This window comes from Saccopteryx leptura, chromosome 6 (genome assembly GCF_036850995.1).
Source record: "Saccopteryx leptura isolate mSacLep1 chromosome 6, mSacLep1_pri_phased_curated, whole genome shotgun sequence".
NCBI lineage: Eukaryota > Metazoa > Chordata > Mammalia > Chiroptera > Emballonuridae > Saccopteryx > Saccopteryx leptura.
The window spans coordinates 164,330,226-164,352,967 of NC_089508.1; the positions used below are offsets into that span (position 1 = coordinate 164,330,226).

Sequence of the window (22,742 nt, forward strand, 5' to 3'; positions counted from 1 at the left end):
CTGCACATTCACTTAGTGAGTGCTAGATACCGTTTTCATTGTTTAGACAAATAACACAATCTGTTTTATAGCAGCTTCCTCAAAGGGCACTAGCTTCTGGGGAGTAAAAGCCATGGTTTGCTAAATTTAGGGGAACCTAAAAGGCAGCCAACAGAGACTTAAAAACTCCAGGAGGTGACCAGTTAGACTAACAAAATGGTATTTAGAAAGAAAACATTCGTAAGGCAGACTTGAAAGCTGTGAGCCATCGGAGAATCCTTCTTCTTTGTTCTTCTGGCCAATCTGTGAGCCTGGACAGGATACAAAGATGAGGCCATGCCCCCTCCTTCCACAGTGGGAGAGAGGAAACAGAAGAGAGTGCTTCTCCCTCAGATGCTCGGTGAGGGGTGGAGGAACCAAGGAGTGTGCTCTGCTTAGAGAGAGAACAAGCCAGCGGCCGACAGAGCAGGGACACAACTATGGGCCAGCCCCCCTCCTGCCCTTTGCCCTCCCCAGAGTGCTGGGAGATACAAACATCCCTATTTGGACTCTGGTGCAGTCCTCTGTTGCTATGGCAACTCAGTGGGCTCTCCGGTGGAAGAAAGAAGGCAGAGGCTATGTGGAAATCAGCATTGCAAGCAACATGTCTGCCCTTAAGCTGTGGTGGTAAAGCTTTTTTTTTTTAGCAGGGCAGGAAGAGAGAGAGACAGACAGGCTGGAAGGGTAAGAAATGAGAAGCATCAATTCTTCATTGTGGCACCTTAGTTGTTCAATGATTGCTTTCTCATATGTGCCTTGACCGGAGAGCTGCAGCAGAGTGAGTGACCCCTTGCTCATGCCAGCAACCTCGGACTTAAGCCAGCGACCTTTGGGCTTAAGCCAGCAACCACGGGGCCATGTCTATGATCCTGCGCTCAAGCCAGCGACCCTGCACTCAAGCTGGTGAGCCCGCAACTTCGAGATTTTGAACCTGGGTCCTCAGCATCCCAGTCTGACACTCTATCCACTGTGCCACCACCTGGTCAGGCGTGAAGGCATTTCTGAGTGATGGGGAGACCTTCCCTCTGCCATCTCAGGAGGCCACAGGGAAGCCCTGGGACGTCAGGGCTGTCACACCTGGCTCCAGTCTGACTCTGTCTCACCATGAAGAACTGGACTCCTTTGTGGAGAGGTAGCTCCCTCAGGACCCCATCCCTTGCAGTGTCTCCTTCGATCACAAGTTCTTCTGAGGGATTCCTTTTCATTTTTCTTGTTGATGTACTTATTTGTTTGTTTGTTCATTTGACAAGTATATACTATGTGCCTACTGCGCACGGTGCTGGTGGCGGGGGGTGGGTGGGTCGAGGTGGTGGTGGCAGGGAACAAGACAGACAAAGCACCTGCCTGCATGGAGCTCACTGTGTTGTGGGGAGCAGACAGTAAACCTATGAATAGAGAGACTGAGAAGGTAATAAGGCAGTTAAATCTAGAGAAATTGGAATGGGTGTGCCGATTAGTGAGTGGCAGGGAAGTTCTTTCTGTGCTGAAAATGTCAGGCTGAGAAGAAGCCACTGGAGTGAGAACTGTTCCAGGGAAGAGCCAGTGCAAAGGCTCAGGCGCGTGGGGCATGGTAGTTAGAGGAGGAGAAGGGAGGTGACTTGCAAAGGCAGCAGAGGATAGAGCTGAGAAGCAGCAGGGGGATCAGACAGAACCCTGTTGGCCTTGCCATGGAGCCTGGATGTTACTCTGGAGGCAACAGGAGGCACTGATGGGTTTTAAGCCAGAGAGGGAAGTGACCTGATTTCTGTTTTTACATGACTCTGCCGGGCACTGGGTGGGAGCTGATGGTGTCTGGGCCTGGGGATGTGATGATGAAGATAGAAAATTTGGAGGTAAACCCAAAAGGGCTTGCTGGGGACTTAGGATGGGAGAAAAGGGGAAGGATGACTCCCGAGTGTCTGATTTGAACCCCTGGGTGGAGGTGCCATCCGTGCAGGGTGCCAAGGGGGGCGATTGTGCAGAACCCCAGCTCTGTGGTGTGGGTGCAGCTCACTCGCATTGTCCCAGAGCCTCTTGTCATGCTTATCATGAACCCCCTGAGAACTAAAGCAGTCAGTTAGCAATGTTTCTGAGAAGTTGAGCTGAAAGGAAGCTTTCCTACAACACACTCATGGGGAAGAAAAGAATTATTTTAAAAGCCAACTACTGGGTCTCCTAGGGTGGTAGCAGAACTTGCTTAGGGCAATAACTACTCTTTTTTTTAATAAATAAATTTTTATTAATTTTAATGGGGTGACATCAATAAATCAGGGTACATATATTCAAAGAAAACATGTCCAGGTTATCTTGTCATTCAATTATGTTGCATACCCATCTCCCAAAGACAGATTGTCCTCCGTCACCTTCTATCTAGTTTTCTTTGTGCCCCTCCCCCTCCCCTTCTCCCTCTTCCTCCTTCCCTCCCCCTGCCCCCCCCCCATAACCATCACACTCTTGTCCATGTCTCTTAGTCTTGTTTTTTATGTCCCACCAATGTGTGGAATCCTGCAGTTCTTTTTTTTTTCTGATTTACTTATTTCACTCCGTATAATGTTATCAAGATCCCACCATTTTGTTGTAAGTGATCCGATGTCATCATTTTTTATGGCTAAATAGTATACCATGGTGTATATGTGCCACATCTTCTTTATCCAGTCTTCTATTTTTTTTTTTACAGTGATTAAAGCCTTTAAGCAAATAACTACTCTTTTGAGGGGTGAACATGTTGAAGGGTCATTTACCAGCATGAGAGATGATATCCTCATGGACATAATAGGAGCTAATGTACCAGGTGCTGTGCTAAATGCTTTAAACACATTCTAAGGTACCCCTCCTACATATTAAGAAGCTGGAGCGGCCCTGGCCGGTTGGCTCAGTGGTAGAGCGTCGGCCTGGCGTGCGGAAGTCCCGGGTTCGATTCCCGGCCAGGGCACACAGGAGAAGCGCCCATCTGCTTCTCCGCCCCTCCCCCTCTCCTTCCTCTCTGTCTCTCTCTTCCCCTCCCGCAGCCAAGGCTCCATTGGAGCAAAAGATGGCCCGGGCACTGGGGATGGCTCCTTGGCCTCTGCCCCAGGTGCTAGAGTGGCTCTGGTCGAGACAGAGCTACGCCCCGGATGGGCAGAGCATCGCCCCCTGGTGGGCATGCCGGGTGGATCCCGATCGGGCGCATGCGGGAGTCTGTCTGACTGCCTCCCCGTTTCCAGCTTCAGAAAAAAAAAGAAAAAAAGAAAGAAGCTGGAGCATGACCAGGCAGTGGCTCAGTGAATTGAGTGTCGGACTGGGATGCGGAGGACCCAGGTTCGAGACCCCGAGGTTGCCAGCTTGAGTGCAGGCTCATCTGGTTTGAGCAAAGCTGGGTTACTCAGTTTGCTGAAGGCCCGCGGTCAAGGCACATATGAGAAAGCAATCAATGAACAACTAAGGTGACGCAACAAAAACTAATGATTGATGCTTCTCATCTCTCTTCGTTGCTGTATGTCTGTCCCTATCTCTCTCTCTCTCTCTCTGTAAAAAAAAAAAAGAAGAAGCTGGAGTTCAGAGAGGCTAAGTAACTTGCCAAAGATCACACAGGAAGCATGTAGCAGAGCCCAGATTTGAACAGATGAACTATGTTAACCACTCTGCAAGACCATGAGAGTTAAATTGCTGGCATAAATAAGAATAAAGCAATAGGAATTGAGGAGCTGTTCCCTGAACAGTGGAATTGGAAGAGATCTGGGGAAATGGCAGAGGGTCCTTGGGAGACAGGAGGTGACCTGGCAAGTTGCCATGAGAAGTTCAGCCAGCGGCCCCTGCCAGGATACAGTGGTCAAGGAGTCTTTTAGAAGAGTATCACCTATTATTCGTTGTGTTTTCCATTCTGCACTGTGCTGTGACCCCTCTTCTTTTTTTTTTTTTTTTTTGTATTTTTCTGAAGCTGGAAACACCGGGATCCACCCGGCACGCCCACCAGGGGCAATGCTCTGCCCCTCCAGGGCGTCGCTCTGCCGAGACCAGAGCCACTCTAGCGCCTGGGGCAGAGGCCAAGGAGCCATCCCCAGCGCCCAGGCCATCTTTGCTCCAATGGAGCCTTGGCTGCAGGAGGGGAAGAGAGAGACAGAGAGGAAGGAGGGGGTGGAGAAGCAAATGGGCGCTTCTCCTATATGCCCTGGCCGGGAATCGAACCCGGGTCCCCTGCACGCCAGGCCGACGCTCTACCGCTGAGCCAACCGGCCAGGGCCATGACCCCTCTTCTTTACTCACAACCCTCAGTAAAATTGTTGGTGTTCGGGAGAATGAAGAAGGAATTGCAGTGATGAGGAGCATGGGCAGAGAGGTGAGAACAGAGAGGCCAACAGCCCATTCAAGAAAAGGACAGGGATCCTGACTAGGTGGTGGCGCAGTGGACAGAGCATCGGACTGGAACATGGAGGACCCAGGTTCGAAACCCCGAGGTCGCCGGCTTGAGCGCAGGCTCATCTGGTTTGAGCAAGGCTCACCAGTTTGAACCCAAGGCCGCTGGCTTGAGCAACGGGTTACTCGCTCTGCTGTAGCCCCCCAGTCAAGGCACATATATGAGAAAGCAATCAATGAACAACTAAGATGGCACAACGAAGAATTGATGCTTCTCATCTCTCCCTGTCTGTCTGTCTCTCCCTATCTGTTCCTCTCTCTGTCTCAAAAAGAACAGGACAAGAAGTGATCGGGAGAATATAAGCAGCTCTGACATCTGCAGAAATCCTAGGGAGTGAGCTGGCCTGACTATAGTTGTGAAATGGGGGAAGAAGCCATTTTATTTGGATGTTGAAGGAAAGGGTAATGCATGTAGGCTGGAGAACTTGAGGACATCAGGATACTCATGATTTTGTTACATCACAATCTGAGCAGCAGAGCATCTGCAGAAAGAGTCCCAGTGCAATGAAAAATTCTGTTCGGGTCGGTGTAGTTAGCCATCAGCAGTTTGCTCAAAGAGTCTGCTGGTGGCAGCCTCCTGAATCTGTGTCAGAGCAAACACTCATTTTGCTCTGCACCACTCCCTCTGAAGCCCTGTCTCTCTTCCTTCCATATTTCCGTATTGCTTTATTAAACCAGAGAGTAGGAGGGGAGGGGAGAAGGACCTGGAGGAGGAAAGAGTAAGTAGGGGGCTGCTTTCCCAATCTTCCCCACAGAACGAAGGCTTAAAACACACAAAATACCAATGGACTGCAGTGGATACTTCTGGGTAGAGCAGATGTGGGTTTGGGGAGTCAAACGGGTTTTTCTTTAACTATATTGTTTGACCTTTTCTTTTCCAGCAGGAGTATATTCCTATCTTTCCTTTGTCATTAAAAATGATTTAAAAGCTCTAAAAATAAATGTGTCCCTGAGTGATGTGCAGAGGGAGGCTTGAGCTGCCTGTCGGGCTCCAGGTCAGCCTGCCCTGCCCTGTTAGCCCCAGAGCTGCCCGCCCCCAGGTGACAAACTCCACAGTCAGCCTGAACAAATCTGGGCCCAGCCCCCCAGCCCAGGTTTCAGTTCAGCTGTAACCAAGTCTCATGTGCCCACAAAGAGTCATGAGCACACAGTCCCATGACAGTTCCCAGTGGTCACACAGAATGAAGCTGGGGCTCAAGATAAACCACTGACTGGAAAAGCAAGGTGGCGGTGGGGGGGGGGGGAGGACAAGGCACAGGACACTGTGCATAGAATTCCACTATTTGAATGAAAATAAAAATGGTGAACAAGCAGACTTATGTACGTATGAACTATTTCTAGAAACTAATGGCAGCGATTGCTTCTGGAGAGGGCCACAGCGTGGCTGAAAGAGAAGGATGGGAAGGAGCCTTTATTATAGGCACTCTGTTCCTTTGAAATTTTGAAATGAAGGTATTGCCTAATTTAATATAAGTACTGTGTGGCCCTGGCCGGATGGCTCAGAGGTAGAGTGTCGGCCCAGCATGTGGATGTTGTAGGTTTGATTCCAGTCAGGGCACACAGAAGAAGTGACCATTTGCTTCTCCACCCCCTCCCCAACCCTCTCTTTTTCTCTCCCGAAGCCGTGGCTCAATTGGTTTGAGCACATTGGCCCACATTGGCTCCGGGGGCTGAGGATGGCTCCGTGGAACCTTTGCCTCATGCACTGAAAACAGCTCAGTTGCAAAGCATGGCCCCAGACGGGCAGAGCATCAGCCCCAGACAGGGGTTGCCAGGTGGATCCAGTCAGGGCACATGCGGGTGTCTGTCTCTCCATCTCCTCTCCTCTCACTTGGAAAAGGAGAAAATAAAAATTAAAAAGTACTGTTTTTAAATTAAAAATAGAATTAGGACCCTAGCCCGGCAGCTCAGTTGGTTAGAGCATTGTCCTGATATGCCAAGGTTGCAGGTTTGATCCCTGCACATACAAGAATCAACAATGAATGTATAAATAAATGGAACAACAAATCAATGTTTCTCTCTTGCTCTCTCACTCTCTTCCTCTTTCTCTAAAATCAATAAATTAAAAATAAAATAAAATAAAATTGACTCACAAAGGAAAAACTATGAGAAAGGGCCCTTTTCTAAATACTAACAACATGGTTGGGCAAATTTCCTTTGACTCTGGGACCTGGGCCTCAATGCTACAGTGATACTGACACACAAGCTACTGTCTTAGGCGATGACTCGGTTGCCCCTAAGGCACCTCAGAATGCCCTTCCGTGATCCAGAGGTCATCCTGATGCTGCGACATAGCACCCCTGCAGGCATCTCGTGCCTTACTTTCTTTTGGGGGCTTTTAGGGTAATAAAACACACATTTATTATTATTTTATACTGTCGTTGGTGGACTGAAGTTTCCAGAATGTAGCTGAGAAGACTTCCTGCTGTTGCCTTCCCAGGAAACATATTATACACAGCCATTCCAATTCCTTTGTGGAGTGAGGCAGAACCTGAATAATAAATAAATATGCCCTTCTGTGCATCAAATAGAGCCTGTGCTGCATCATGTGCGGTTTGAATATCACGAACCCTCCTTTGCGTGAGGGTACATGCGTAAACATATCCCCATTTTCTCACAAGTGCTGTTCCCGTGGGTACGAAGGACAACGGGAGGCTGTTGACGGTTTTCTGCAGAGGAGCTACCTGATCGGATTTGCATTATTAAAAGATCTCTGCCTGCAGTGTGGAAAATGGAAGGGTCGTGGTGAGGCCGGAGCGGACGAGGGGAGAAGAGGTGGGAGCGGAGGTGGCCGCTGTGGTTCAGGCTAGAAGTGGTGGTGGTGACGATGAGCGTGGTGGGCTTGGGGGACAATAGATGCGCTTTGTAATTTGTAAGTTCCTTTCAGGGGATTCACTGTGATCACCCTGTGTCAGCCTGTGAAGTACCCCCTCCTTCCCCGCCGGCTTCAGTCCCTGCGGAGACGACAGTCTGCCCTTAGCATAGCTGAGGAAGAGGAGCTGGGGCCACGCTCTGGTTGCCACAGCTGATGAAGAAAGAAACCTGAGTCGGTGCAGGAGTCCCGAGCTGCTCAGGACCGCAGGCCTCTAATGTGTCACTCGCAAAGGGGCTTGTGGAAATGATATGTCGGTGAAGGCAGTGAGGCAGAGTTTCAGACCGAGAGAGGACTCCGCCCTTTTTCCTTGAGTTTATTTCAGCTCACCTTGGCTCTGTCTTTGTAAATCCCCGTGTTCAGTGCCTGACATGCTCTGGTGGAGCTGCAGAATTAGAGACCTGTGGCACCCAAGTAGGAGGGAGGAGGCTGGCATCTGGTTCTTAACTTCATCACAGACCTTTGTTCTGAACCTGGGGCTCAGCCCTTCATTAACTTCTCTGGACCTCAGTTTCTGCATCCGTACAATGGTGCTTATCATCCCTCTTGTGGAATTTAATATGAACAAATTATTAAATGCTGTTATTTCTGTAACGTAGAAAGCCACAATCTCAAAGCAGTGATGAGTGAGAAAGAGGCGTGTGAGTGGAATGCTAGAACTCACACTTCCCTGTCTCAACAAAGACAGCTCCACCTTTAAAAATTTGGAAAGTTAAGATTTCATTGGCCCAAAGGGTTCCACTGCTAAAACAGTGTTAAAACCTCCATGACAGAGCATTCCTCACCCTCCAATTCATAGATACCTGACCTGAACGCTGGAATGGCAAAGAAATCAACCATCACCCGTAAACCCTGTGCATGTGGCAGACATCACTAATAGTCCTTGGTCCTTTCCTACTGAACCTTAATACAGCCTCAGAATTATTTGCAGCACAATGCTTCCAACAATCAGTTTCACAGTGGGCATGTGAAATGAAATGAATTTTCCACTCTTGACTTTTCATTATGAGTTGACCCTGAGTATTCAGTTGAATTGAGGAGGATAGCTGCTCTAAAACTTCATTTAGCTAAAAAGAAGTTTCAAAGCAAGTTGAAGTCTTTGCTTTTGTCTGAGGCTGTTTGGGTTACATACATAACAAGATCACACAAACTGGGTGGCTTAAACAATAAATCCTTCCTTCCTTCCTTTCTTTTTTTTCTTTTTCTTTTTTTGAGAGAGATAGGGCAGAGAGACAGACAGGGAGAGGTGAGAAGCATCAACTCGTAGTTGCTTCACCTTAGTTAATTGATTACTTCCTATACGTGCCTTGACCAGAGGGCTCAAGCTGAGCCAGTGACCCCTTGCTCAAGCCAGTGACCTTAGGCTCAAGCCAGTGACCTTTGGGCTCAAGCTAGCAACCCCTCGCTCAAGCTGGTGAGCCTGAGCTCAAGCCAGTTAAGCCCACACTCAAGCCTGTGACCTTGGGGTTTTGAACCTGGGACCTCAGCATCACAGGTCGATACTCTATCCACTGTACCACCATTGGTCAGGGTACAAACATTTATTTCTTACAGTTCTGGAAGTTGCAAGTCCATGATCAGGACTGGTGAGAGTCCTTTTCTTGATTTATAGATAATGTCTTCTTGCTGTAGCCTCACATAGTGGAGAGACAAATATCTCTCAGGACCCTTATAAGGGCACCAATCCCAATATGAAGGCTCCACCCTCTTGACCTATTATTTCCCGAAGGCCCTACTTCCAAATACTATCTCACTGGGGATTAAAGCTTCACCATATGAATTTTAGGAAGACACAGTCCTCAGCAGCTTTTATAACCTTGTTTTACCTTTTACCAACATGTCTATTAGAAAATAAAATCAGTTATTTTGGTCAGTTACAGACTGTCCATCATCCTAGTATGCCCTGGCCTTCATTCTTTTTACATATGCAAATCATACTCAGTCCTTTAAATCTTAATTCAAATGCCACCTGGTAACGTTCTCCATGAAGCTGAACTTTCACAACCTTCTATTTGCCTTGCTCACGGCATTTAATGTCTTGCAGTACTTTTTTTTTCTCTAAATGCTTTGTTTCCAGCTAGGTAGTGAGCTCCATGAAAGCATGACCCCGTCTTTGCACACATTTGTATCCAGAGTGGCCCCGTAGTTACTCAGTAAATATTTGCTGAGAGAATGAATCAACACAGAAAAATCTGAGTACTAGCTCAAAAGGCTATTTCATTTTGTTATACCACAAACTGAAGTGTACTTGGATTCTATTGGTGAATTGAAAGTAGTTGATAAAATGTCAATTCTACGATGACAGGTGATCTTTGTTTGGGTCATGCATCACTGATGCCTAGAATAGTGCCTGGCATACAGCAGATCCTGAATTTATTTTAGTTGAGTAAATAAAAGAATGAATGAATAAATATGGTTTGAGAACATACTGTAGTCTGCCAATGACTTCTCTTGTGTTTATCTCGCATGAGGTAAGGCATTCAACGATCAATAGGGTCTCACAACTTTTGAAACCAGCTGGGCAATTGCTTGGTTATTTCTCTTGAAATGCGCACATTTCACATTTTTCCAGACAGTTAAGAGTTGGGGGACAGGGGGTGTTATGTGATTGAAGTGTGACTTTCATCTCTAAACAATAACACTGGGGAACAAAATTTTTGTTGCATCCACAAAAACATTTGTTCTTACCTAATTCGAGTGTGCTGATCTCAAATCTGACATCAGTTTTTCTCTGTAAGCTACAGTTTTTTTTGCAATTCAAGATTTTAGGTTTTCATATTATTGTAAAATTTTCAACATTTAGTTTAACATAATGAAGTAGAATGTCTTCTTGGGCATCATCTTGGTGAAAATATAATAATTCATATAATGCAATAACTACACTAATATACTAAAAGATATGGTTGCATCAGAATTTGTCTACAATTTCAAAATAGAACATATTAAAAACACTTATTTTAATCATAAAATTTGCGCAAAACTTATTTAAATTCTATTCAGGCAAAAATTTGCATTTGTAGCTCTTGCGTTTGTGTACTTGTTGAGGACAATCTCGTTTGATGCTCCAGCAGTAGTCTGCTCATCACTAACAGCTCCAAGGTTTTCGGGAAACTTATCAAGATGACTGTTCAGGAAGTGAATCTTAACGCTCATGTTACATCCAATGTCATGGAAAACCAACAGCATCCTTTGAACCAGAAGTTCATAGTTTTCTGCTTTTTTGTTGCCAAGGAAGTTCTTTGTAACTGCCACAAAAGACTGCCATGCTGCTTTCTCCTCCTTATTCATCTCTTGGCAAATTCTTCATCATGTATGAGTGTTTGAACTTGAGATCCATTGAATACACCTGCTTTTATCTTCTCAAAAGACAAAGCAGGAAAAGCAGAAATAATATGTTGAAAGCATTCACTTTCTCTATTCAAAGCCTGAACAAACTGCTTCATTAAGCCAAGTTTGATGTGAAGTGGGGGAAAAAATGATCCTGTCTCGATTAACTACAGGTTCATTCACAATATTTTGCATCCCTACTTCCAGAGCTTCACGTTTTGGCCACTCCTTCTGTGTCCAGTGTTTCTCCCGAGCTCAGCTGTCCCACAAACACAGAAAGCAAGGATACTTCTTGAAACCTCTCTGTTGTCCTAGCAGGAAATTTACCATTTTAAGATCCATACAAATGATCCAGTTATGCTCCTCATACTTCAGAAAGTTGAGGACAATTTTTATGTCATTCTTACTAAGTCATTCAATTCAGGTTGGCTAAACTGCTGAGGGGTTAATAACTGCTTGGCATCAGAAGAAGACCCTTCAGATTGTACAACCATTTCCTCATGCATCTTATCAAAATACATTTGGTCACCATGTTCACTTTCTTCATCCTTAGAAGAAATAAAACCATTGAAAACTGGAACCAGGAGTGTCTCAGAGTGTGGGATAGGTCATATTGCTGAAGGAATATTGCTGAAGGATATGTGATCATATGCCTTTTTTTCTTGCCGATGCCCTTTGTATGGATCAGACAGAAATAACAGTCATTGCTGTGGTCCTTAGGTTCATGCCAAACCATGGGAATACCAAAAGGCATTCCTTTGCGTTTTCCTTTTGTCCAGTCATGAAGCATTTCCTCACAATTATGACACACAATATGAGGAGCCCAATTCTTGTCTTGATCACCAAGGGGAACTTGAAAATAGGCAATATATGCACGTGTCACAAATGATGAAATATTGTGCCTTTGATGTTGAAGTGTGTAACAGCCACATATATAAAAAGAGGTGTCAGGACTATTCTTACATTCACGCCTACTCGAAGAAGCCATGATTCAATCTTAAAACAAAGTAAGAGGGTGTTTTTTTTATCAGATAATTTTTTACACTTAAAAACAACTACAATTATGTAAAAGTGGTGTTTGTAAAACATTAATTGCCTTGTGGTTATGTTCAATCAAAGAGTCATTGCCCTTTAACTCCAATTTAAAAACCAATGCATGACATTAACTGTAACAAAAAAATTAAAATTGCACAAAAACTAGAACATGCACCAAAAAAATGGATTTTAGATTTGGAATCAGCGATGCAGAAATATTGATATATAGAAACCGTTCTAAAACCTCATGCAACAGAAAATGGAAAAAAAAAATTGTTCCCCAGTGTAATTTACTTACTCTTGCCTTTTGGAAATCAGACTATATGTGATCTTTTAAAGCAGTGATTTTCAACCACTGGTCTGCAGACTGCCCCAATCCACCAGAAATTTTGTGCCGGTCTGTGGCAGAGTTAACCACCTTGATTTAGGATGAAAGTACTCTGCATATTTTTGTATTTGTTATCAGAATAGCTCCTGGAAATTCTGTTATTTATGCTGTGCTTGGCCACGCTGCCAAGATAGCTGCTGTTGGGTTTTTAATTTCTCCTTGCTAGGAGAAATTGTTGGATGGCTTGCTATCAAACAGGACTGGTCATAAGTTTGCTTTACTGCTAGTTGTGCGCTCATTGATGGAGAAATCTACATTCAGAATGATGTGGAAACATTCCCAATCTCCAGGCAAAATATTGACATTAGACAGGTGGCTTTTTAAAGCCTGATATCTGTAATCCACTGTCTGGCACATGGTAGGTAGTTGAGTAAATGCTAAATTCTTGCATTTAGTCATTCAGCAAATGCTTATCCAATGCCTGTCTTCCACCTGAGGTTACCAACACTAAATTCAGATTCTAAGAACATTACTGGTATTGTCTCTCAGAGTCAAGCTGGCTAATAAAGTGGGTATGCTATTATTTTCTTGTCTGGCCTACTACTGCCAAAAGGCTCAATTAAAGCAATAAAACTGAAGAGGGCTTGATCTTCCTTTAACATTTATCATCAACAGGGGCTCACTTCTGTGCTAAAAAGGCCCTGGTAGAGATTTTATTGGGCCCTTTGCCTACTCAAACTACTATATAACCATTAACTAGTTAATCCAAATAGGTCCTCAGGGAGGCCTGGCAGAGTCATTATCTTTACATCACTGAGAGCCAGGTGACTTATTCAAGACCGCTAAGTAAGGTCAGAGCTGGTTCACAGTGTAGTGGACTGAAGGCCGGCCCTTCTTTGCCATACTGGTCAGCCACCACTGCCCCCCCCCCCCAGGTGTTTGCACATCTGTCTTTATTTTTCCCATGTCAGAGGAGCTCCATTTTGCCACCGTCTAGTTCTGTCCACACGTGACCCTGTTCTGACTATCTTTTCTTCTTGGAAATCCTGCTCCAAGCCCTCTGGTGAAAGTGAGATTCGATGACCTTCTATTTCAGAAACTACGCCAAATTGCTTGCTGTGCAGACATCAACAACTAAAGCTTTGGAGTAAGGCAATTTGGGTTCAAATCTTGGTTTTGTTGCTTAGTGGCCATATGACTTTAGGCAAGTCATTTAGCATTTCTCAAACCTCAGCTTCCTCCTCTATAAAATGGGCATGTTAATAATAGTACTTATCTATGGTACTGTTGCAAAAATTAAATGACACAAAGTCTGTTTGCACTTAGCACATTGCCTGGCACATAATAAGTGCTTGATGTACAGTAGCTATCAAATTATTTGGCAACCATTACACACTGCCTCCAGACAGAAAAATAAGAGACTTCTAAACCGGTCATATCTGATCTTTCCAATAAAACTCACCTGAAAAATCTATAGATAGAATAGAAACCAGGCTTTCAAAGTGAAATGGAGCAAATCTGACCTATATACATCTGTGTCGGGTAAAACTTGGGGGCAAATGTACATGGAATGAAAAAGGAGTATGCCCTATAGAACTTACCTGGCTGCGGCAATTGCAGAGAAAGCAGACACACTTTGGAGAGGTGCATTTATTACCTCTGGGAGGCTGGCCTGAAGTGCAGCTGAGCAACCAGGATTTTGACATTTATCTGTTTTCCTGATGCTTTATAGGCTCTATATAAAGCCAGTCTAATGACCTTCCTACCAAGGCTGAATGATTTACTGATAGAGCTGCAGGTTTCTGTGGGCCTTTTGTGTGTGTGGGAGCGAGTGGCTTTAATTTCATTTCTGGAATAAAGGAAGCGCAAAGACATTACCTCTGAATCCATCGAAGAAAGAACTCTGTAATTGCAATTTGGCAGCAAATGTGCTTGGGCTGTGTGCACTCTGAAAGCCAGTGATGATTAATCCTGCATGGTTATCTGAACCCAAGAGCTGACGCGCAATCGCATCAGGCAAGAGAACGTCGTGTCTGATCACTGCAGGCTTGGGCCTCTGTGACGTACGTGAGTAGGACAAGATCAATCAGATCTCAGCCCAGAAATCTAGACCTTCGTGTCCACTATAGTAGCCAGTAGGCCCATGTGGCTTTTGAGCACTTGAACTGTGGCTAGTCCAATCTGAGATGCGCTGTAAGTGTGAAACATACACAGGATTTCAAAGATTTCTTATATAAAAGAGAATGCATCTTTGTATGGAGTACATGTTAAAGTAATCATATTTTGTATATATTGGGCAAAGTGAAATATGTTATTAAAATCAATCTCATCTGTTTCTTTGAACTTCTTTACTGTGTCTGCTAGAAAATTTTAAGTGACATGTGGCTCACATTTGTGTCTCACTTTACGTTTCTGTTGAGCAGTCAGGGACTCACAGGCAAAGCAGACATCTCTTGAGTTTGTTTCCTGGCTCATAATGATTCCTCTTTTTCAGGTGACTGCCTTTGTTCTGATCTCAGGGTAGAGTGGCCTCCTAGTTGCTATGGTGCTGGGGTTTTTTTTGTTTTTTGTTTTTTGCCCCAAGGATGGACACCTGACTCAAGTCTGTCAATCAAAGGGCTTCCTTGGGAAGTTGGATTGGGAACTGATGGCTGGAGCTGTATCATGTAAAGTAGAGTGCTCTGGATAGCCAGGGCGTTCTGCTCAGTGGGTCAGAAAAGCAGATGCAGCTGATCTTCAAAGAGGAAGAACAAAGCACATGTGTAGGTTTAGAGAGGAAGAGATGAAACACGGACAGTCCTGCTGATGATTGAGTTTCTGGTTGGAATACATATTTGGCCCGGCTGGATTCTTGTCCTTAGGTCCTATGAGATGTCCTGAATCCTTATCATAAATGTCAACTTTTTCACTTCATGTCACTCAAATGAGTCTCTGGCTACCAGAGAGTCTGAGTAATTCATACTGCAAGCCTACTTTTCTTTATCACCTCAGGTCTAGACAGAAATAAATTTTCTATGATGTTTATGACGCTAAGCTTCAGAGCCTTTCTCTTGCAAAGTCCCCTTCCAAAACTTTATATTTTTTATTTTTATTTTTTTTCAAAACTTTATTTTTATATGTACTTTTGTATTGTTTTTCTTAAAGAGTGACGCTCAAATTGTGTTACTCTCAGGCCACATAAAATGTGGATTTGCCCTGCGTATGCACTTCTTTCTGTGGTTGCAAATGCAAATGCAAATGCAAACCTTTGGTGGTTCCAGAAAGACTATTCCTCCACAACATTAAACGCAGTCCTACCTTAGGGCTTTTGACCAGCTTCCCTCTGCCTACACTGTTCTCCCCTCAGACCAATGCAGAGTTAGCTCCTTCTTAGGAGTAAGGTCTTACCTTCAATGTCACCACCTCCAAGAGACCTTTCCCGAATTCCCCACCCGAGGAGCTCTGGTGTCTCTATTACACCATTCTCTTTTATTTTCATGACAATTTCTTGTTTATTTGTCTGTTTGCTTATGGTTCATCATCTCCTGCTCTTTCTAAAATGAAAGTACCATAAGAGCACAAATACTACCTTGTTCATTGCTATATTCCCAGTATCTAGAACAGTGCCTGGCATATTGTAGGCATTCAATAAACATTTGTTAGGCTTCTATTTATTTCTCAGATGTTTATAAAGAATTTTATAAATGAGTGAATAAATAAAGTTTATAACTTTCTATTATAGCCCTTGCTCTGTGACATATTTTTATTTTATTTATTTATTATTTTTTTTTCTGAAGTTGGAAACGGGGAGGCAGTCAGACAGACTCCCACATGCGCCCGACAGGATCCACCCAGCACGCCCACCAGGGGGCGATGCTCTGCCCATCTGGGGCGTTGCTCTGTTGCAACCAGAGCCATTCTAGCACCTGAGGCAGAGGGCACAGAGCCATCCTCAGCGCCCGGGCCAACTTTGCTCCAATGGAGCCTTGGCTGTGGGAGGGGAAGAGAGAGACAGAGAGGAAGGAGAGGGGGAGGGGTGGAGAAGTAGATGGGCGCTTCTCCTGTGTGCCCTGGCCGGGAATTGAACCCAGAACCCCTGCATGCCAGGCTGACGCTCTACCACTGAGCCAACCGGCCAGGGCCTGTGACAGATTTTTTTTTTTTTTTTTTTTTTTTATAAAACATCAGACCGGTAATGTGCCAACGTCGTAACAAGTTTTGAGGGAGGCACATGTCACACAAGAGCATGAACACCCAATCATCACACTTATGAACCGAAAAAATATGGAACGCTTCACGAATTTGCGTGTCATCCTTGCGCAGGGGCCATGCTAATCTTCTCTGTATCGTTCCAATTCTAGTATATGTGCTGCTGAAACGAGCACCTGTGACAGATTTTTAATTCCTAATCTTTCTTACTAGGAAAATAATTGGATCTCATTAACAAATATATATTAAGTCATGCCTGTGTCTCAAGCACTGGGCTAAGTGCTTGACAAACATTATCTTATTTTAACCCTCACAGCAACCCTATAAGGTAGTGTCTTCACTTGGGATTGCTTTGGCTGCATGTAACTGAATCCTAACAACAGCAGCTTAACCCACTAAAGGTTTATTTTTCTCATGTAACATGAAGTCTAGGGTGTGTGGTCCAGTATTTTTACAGCACCTCCATGAAGTCATCAAGAACCTGGCTTCTTCTGCTTTTCTTTCTTTCTTTTTTTTTTTTTTTTTAGATTTTTAGTTATTCATTTTACAGAGGAGAGAGAGAGAGATAAAGTGGGGAGGAGCAGGAAGCATCAACTCCCATATGTGCCTTGACCAGGCAAGCCCAGGGTTTCAAACTAGTAACCTCAGCATTCTAAGTTGACACTTTATCCACTGCGCCACCATAGGTCAGGCTCTTCTGCTTTTCTGTCATTACTAATGTGTGGCTTTTATAGTTGCTAAGATGGCTACTAACACTCTAAATGTCATTTTCTTGCTTCAGGCAGGAACACGAGCAAGAGTCAAGGGCAAAGAATTATGTCAGCTGAATCTTTCCTTTTTTGAGAAGAAAGAACAGTTTTCTTGGAAGCCCCTTGTAATAGATAAGAATACTACTTACATCTCATTGGTCAAACTGGATCACATGGCCAATCCTAACTACAGTGAAGTCTGGTGGGGGGTGAGTATTTTTAATAGGGCACATTGCTGCCCTGCATAAAAACTTCTGTTGGTGTTGGTAAAGAGGAGAAGAATAGAACTGTGTAGTGAATTAGCTGTATTGGCCATGACATGTTTTATAGTTGTATTTGCCAGATGTTGTATGTTATTGTACTATGATTGTATACAGTGTCCTAACGAGTGATAAAGTCGCAAGTACTCTATGAATTCAGTGTGTTCAGGGTAGCTGGAAACACCAAAAGATCCGAAGCTTGTATAGATTTGGGCAATCAGATGAAGGGAAAAGCATTTTATTTTACAGATGGAGGCACCAAGGCTATTAAGTGGTGGAATGTTTTGCTCACAATGTAGAATCTAAAATGAGAGGGGAAAAAGATATAGAGCTAGAGCTGGAATTTAAACCCAGGACTGTCTAATTCCAAAGCCCATATTCTTAAGGACTTGGCTTTGTGGTTCTTTATAGTTAAATGGTGACTTGCTGGGATCCAACAAGCCATCTTTTCATTATAGCTTTTCACAGTAATAACATCTACCATTGACTAAGCACTTATTATGCATGATTTTCTTTTTGTGCATTATTTGATTTTGAAAATTGCTTTACGCTGTTCGTAAAAATTATCCCTAATTATTGTAAAATGTTTTTAAATCCCCAAAACGAACCTAAGAAGTGGGGGGGGGGGGGTAAAAGCACCTAATAAATAAATAAATAAAATCTCTAGAAATTCCACCCCCAGAGAAAACCAACATTAACATTTTGGTAAACATCTTCCCAGACATTTCTGTTTGCAGATTAACATATTAGATACGTGTTTAAATACACAAGTGGGAGCATACCATATGTTTTCCTGTAGACGTAAATTGTCCCAGCTGATTATCCTAACAACCATATGGGGTTGGCATCATTTTATAGGCTTAGAATGGTTAGGTGACATGAGTAAGGACACAGTTAACAAGTGGTTAGCCTTGGCTGAGTAGCTCAGTTGGTTAGAGCATCAACCCAGTACGCTAAGGTTATGGGTTTGATCTGCAGTCAAGACACATACAAGAATCAACCAATGACAGCATTAATAAGCGGAACAGTGAATCCATATTTTGCGCACTCTGTTTCCATTGCTCTCCTTTTCTCTGTCTCTAAAAATCAATAAATAAAAATAAAAAACAGGCCCTGGCCGGTTGGCTCAGTGGTAGAGCGTCGGCCTGGCGTGCAGGGGTCCCGGGTTCGATTCCCGGCCAGGGCACACAGGAGAGGCGCCCATCTGCTTCTCTACCCCTCCCCCTCTCCTTCCTTTCTGTCTCTCTCTTCCCCTCCCACAGCGAGGCTCCATTGGAGCAAAAGATGGCCCGAGCGCTGGGGATGGCTCCTTGGCCTCTGCCCCAGGCGCTGGAGTGGCTCTGGTCGCAACAGAGCAACGCCCTGGAGGGGCAGAGCATCGCCCCCTGGTGGGCAGAGCGTCGCCCCTTAGTGGGCGTGCCGGGTGGATCCTGGTCGGGCGCATGCGGGAGTCTGCCTGACTGTCTCTCCCCGTTTCCAGCTTCGGAAAAATACAAAAAACAAACAAACAGCCTTAGTTGTTGTGGTTCAGTGGATGGAGCGTCAACCTGGAGTGCTGAGGTCGCTGGTTCGGGGCCCCAGCTTGCCCAATCAAGGCACATGTGGGAGTTGATGCTTTCTGCTCCTCTCCTCCTCCTTCTTCCTCTCTCCCTTCTATAAAATGAACAAATAAAAAATCTTTAAAACAAAACAAAACAAGTGGTTAAATGAGACTAGTTTTAATTTTGCCTGAACTGATTACCCTAATTCCCTGGAAGAATTAGAATTGGACAAAGCAAATGTCTCTTTCTCTGGAGAATTTTAAAAAAATTATAAGATGGTCCTGCTCCCAAGGCACCTTGGTGATAAGAAAGCATGGCTGATTTAGTGGACTCAGCAGCTGTCATGAATATATTCATTATGACAAAAATAAAGCATTTTCAGTGCTGTAAGCCGTCTGAGATATTGTAACTCTGAAGTCTTTATTTGGAGGAATGCTGTGCTGACATCACCCAGGGCGATACCACCTGGCCCCATCATGTGACTGAGTCTTGGCAAACTGTCAGTGTTTCCTGCTTGTGATCATTGCAAGTGATCTCCATTCTGGTGCATTGCAAATGACTTTTCGTTCCACATCCTGCCCCCAGCTCTGTGGATGCTTTGCTTTGTACTTGTATTTTCCAGATGTTGTGGACCTAGAAGACTAATCTTTGCAGCTGCTGGATTTTGAATGAATGAATGAACTAGGGGTCCCTCCTCTCTTATGGGTGAATAGCATATCAAGGTGTACACTGAAGTCTTTAAAGGACGTTTTGCCATTAATAGGGTACTGGTTACATAAATTATGACACATGCATGTGTTAGAAAACCATGTATGGATAACGTGAATGAGGTGGATCAGGAAGGGAAGCCAAGATGTATTATTTAGTAAGGAAAAAGCAAGGTGTGTAACATAATATAGAACACAATCCCTCTCCCTATTTTGTTGGTAACTTTAAAGAGAATATATGTATTTACATATACACACACATATATATGTATAAATGTGTAAATATACATACATATATCAATATATACTTTTCTGAAAGGACCCATAACAAACTATTACTAATTAATTATTGTTACCTTTAGGAGGGGCAGGAACTGAAGTTATCACTTGTTAGTTTAACATTTCAAGACTTTTACCTGCATTTTAAAATATAGATACATATTAAGAGGCGCCTACTCCGAAGGCACCTGGGTGATAGGAAGGCATCACTAACTGTAGTGGGCTCACTAACTGTAGTGACTATTAGACTTAATGTCACAATTATTATCTAATATTAATAGGAGTGATCTGGGCAATGAGAACATGAGTCATTAAATGTCTTCTCCTCTGTCCTTCACCATACTTAAAAAACGTCAAGACTTACTATTTGTTAAAATTTTTATTTACCCATTTTAGCCGGAGAGACAGAGAGAGAGAGAGAGAGAGAGAGAGAGACAGGAACATCAATCCGTTCCTGTATGTGCCCTGACTGAAAATCTAACTGGCAACCTCTGCCCTTCCAGCCAATGCTCTAGCCCATGGAGCTATCTGGCCAAGGCAAGACTTATTTTTTTTTAAATTTTTATTTATTTATTTATTTTGTATTTTTCTGAAGCTGGAAACGGGGAGAGACAGTCAGATAGACTCCCGCATGCGCCCGACCGGGATCCACCCGGCACGCCCACCAGGGGGCGATGCTCTGCCCCTCCGGGCGTCGCTCTGCCGTGACCAGAGCCACTCTAGCGCCTGGGGCAGAGGCCAAGGAGCCATCCCCAGCTCCCGGGCCATCTTTGCTCCAATGGAGCCTTGGCTGCGGGAGGGGAAGAGAGAGACAGAGAGGAAGGAGGGAGGGGGGTGGAGAAGCAAATGGGCGCCTCTCCTATGTGCCCTGGCCGGGAATCAAACCTGGGTCCCCGCACACCAGGCCGACGCTGTACCGCTGAGCCAACCGGCCAGGGCCAAGGCAAGACTTATTTTTAAAAAATGTTTTCAGAGAGATTTTCTTCCTCTTGAAAGGAACAATTACAGTCTCACCTTACAGACTTCGGATGTTGGGAAAATTCATAAAACGGTACTATATGTACAGGGAATGCAATCTGAGCAACAGCGTCAAACTGAATCCAGTTCGGGGGACAGATTTAATTTTTCTTTTTTTCAATTATTGTACCAAATCAAGCAGGACTGCCAAATAGTGCCCATTAAGTTCAGTTAGTGGCAGCTGCCTGGAGTGCTGTTGAAAGGAACCCAGAGGCCATTTCCAGGCTTAGCTGTGATTGGTGAGCCATGGCTGCCCTGGGCGTGCAGGTGGGGAGTCAGGGAGCAAGTTTCATGCGGGTGGGTGTCGCCAAGAGACAAGTTCTCCCCAAGTTCCTTGTGGCCTCCCCTGCCCTCCAGCATGCCAGCACATCACAATGTGCTCCCCACAGTGTTCCCACACCCCAGAGGGGAAACAAGGTCTAATGGAAACATGAGAGAACAGGAGAGCTGATGGTGCATGAAATTAACAATGAACTCGAGACTGCTGTGTGTGTTCTGGGACAGGGAGAAAAACCACAATCACTTCATCAGAATAAGAGCTAACACCAGAGAAAAACTGAGTGCCAACTAATCAAAAGGACCACCACCACCCTTGCAGATGCTGGCCTTGTCGCCCCTCACCCTTGCAGAGCCTCTGTGACTAAGAGGGAGGCAAGACTAAGGCTCTGGGCTGGCTGAGATAGACAGCAATTTCATCTTTCGGGTCTCGGGGGCTTGGTGAGGCGCCAGGGCAGCCCCCTCTGAGGAGGAGACAGTTGAATTGATTACCGGGTCCAAAGTACAAAAGGAGCCAGCCACTTGCCCATTCAAAACCACTTCTGTCTTGTCAAGGCTGAGTCTTCCATGAGATTTTTCAGGCACTTACCTATGGAACATGTCGCCTGTGGCCTGGCCTGTCTGCCAAGGTTTAACAAGGGGCAAAGAGGCCTTTTCCCAAAGAGGGTTTTTTTGGAGCTTCCTGTAGTTTGTCTTTGGTAGGTCTGGGAATTACTATGTACACGGCTGTGTGGTCCGTGAAGGTGCTTCCAGCACACGGCCCGGTGTCTGCTGCCAGCATCCACTAACCAGACTCGGTGCTTAAAATAGCAGCAGCAGCCTGACCAGGTGGCGCAGTGGGTAGAGCGCCAAACTGGGATGCGGAGGACCCAGGTTTGAAACCCTGAGGTCGCCAGCTTGAGTGCGGGCCATCTGGTTTGAGCAAGGCTCACCAGCTTGAGCCCAAGGTCACTGGCTCAAGCAAGGGGTCACTCGATCTGCTGTAGTGCCCCGGTCAAGGCACATATGAGAAATCAATCAATGAACAACTAAGGAACCGCAACAAAGAATTGATGTTTCTCATCTCTCTCCCTTCTGTCTGTCTGTCCTTATCTGTCCCTCTCTCTGACTCTCTCTGTCTCTGCCTCCCCCCCCCCCCCCAAATAGCAGCTGCAAACTGTTGGCATATTCTGCTTCTCCCAGAGCTGCAGTGATATGACACTAAGGGGTCAGGGTGCTTGGGGAGGAGAGGGAGGAGTTTACGGTTCTGCGTCTGTTCACCCCGCTCACCACCTCTGGGGATTGGTCAGGTCAATTTGATTTAGTATTTAAACTCTTTGTTTTTGTTTTCTGGTATAAACTCCAAACTATGAAGAAATTACTTCTCTTTCACAAATGGCAGATGAAGGACATGACTGATTGGGATCATGTGGTTTTCTATTGTTGATGCTACCCAGTCCTGTCCCCAGAACACTAAAGACAACCTTTCAATTACACCTGCCTCGGATAGGTCACAATTTGAGAATCTGCCCGTCTTGTCCCTTAGAACTGGTGAGGCTGGTGTCTGTGGGGAAACATAAACAATGGGATGGGAGGGAGTGGATGGGGCAATGGCTAGATTTTTTTTAAAAAATTTAACAAATACACTACATGTATAGTCTGCTTACCACAAACAAGATCCAATCCTTGTTCTCAAGAACTTACAGTCTGGTGGGGGAGGTAGAAGAAGGTAAAGAGGGGATAGATGGAGAAAGAACGAGACTTGACTTTAGGTGGTGAACATACAATACAACAT

At 44.8% G+C, this 22,742-nt stretch overlaps 1 protein-coding gene and 1 non-coding gene across 4 annotated transcripts in view; one reads left to right on the top strand and one right to left on the bottom strand.

Moving 5' to 3' along the window:
• Positions 1–22,742, top strand: part of NDFIP1 (Nedd4 family interacting protein 1) — a 125,497-nt gene that overhangs the window by 32,472 nt on the left and 70,283 nt on the right. For all 3 annotated transcript variants that reach the window (XM_066342598.1, XM_066342599.1, XM_066342597.1), the window contains exon 2: positions 16,921–17,097. In XM_066342598.1, coding sequence (XP_066198695.1) covers positions 17,062–17,097 — 36 coding nt within the window. In that variant the 5' untranslated portion in view covers positions 16,921–17,061. The remainder of the gene's footprint in view (positions 1–16,920; positions 17,098–22,742) is intronic.
• LOC136377757 (U6 spliceosomal RNA) lies at positions 16,209–16,315 on the bottom strand. The gene has a single exon (XR_010746389.1). It is a non-coding gene; the product is annotated as a U6 spliceosomal RNA (small nuclear RNA).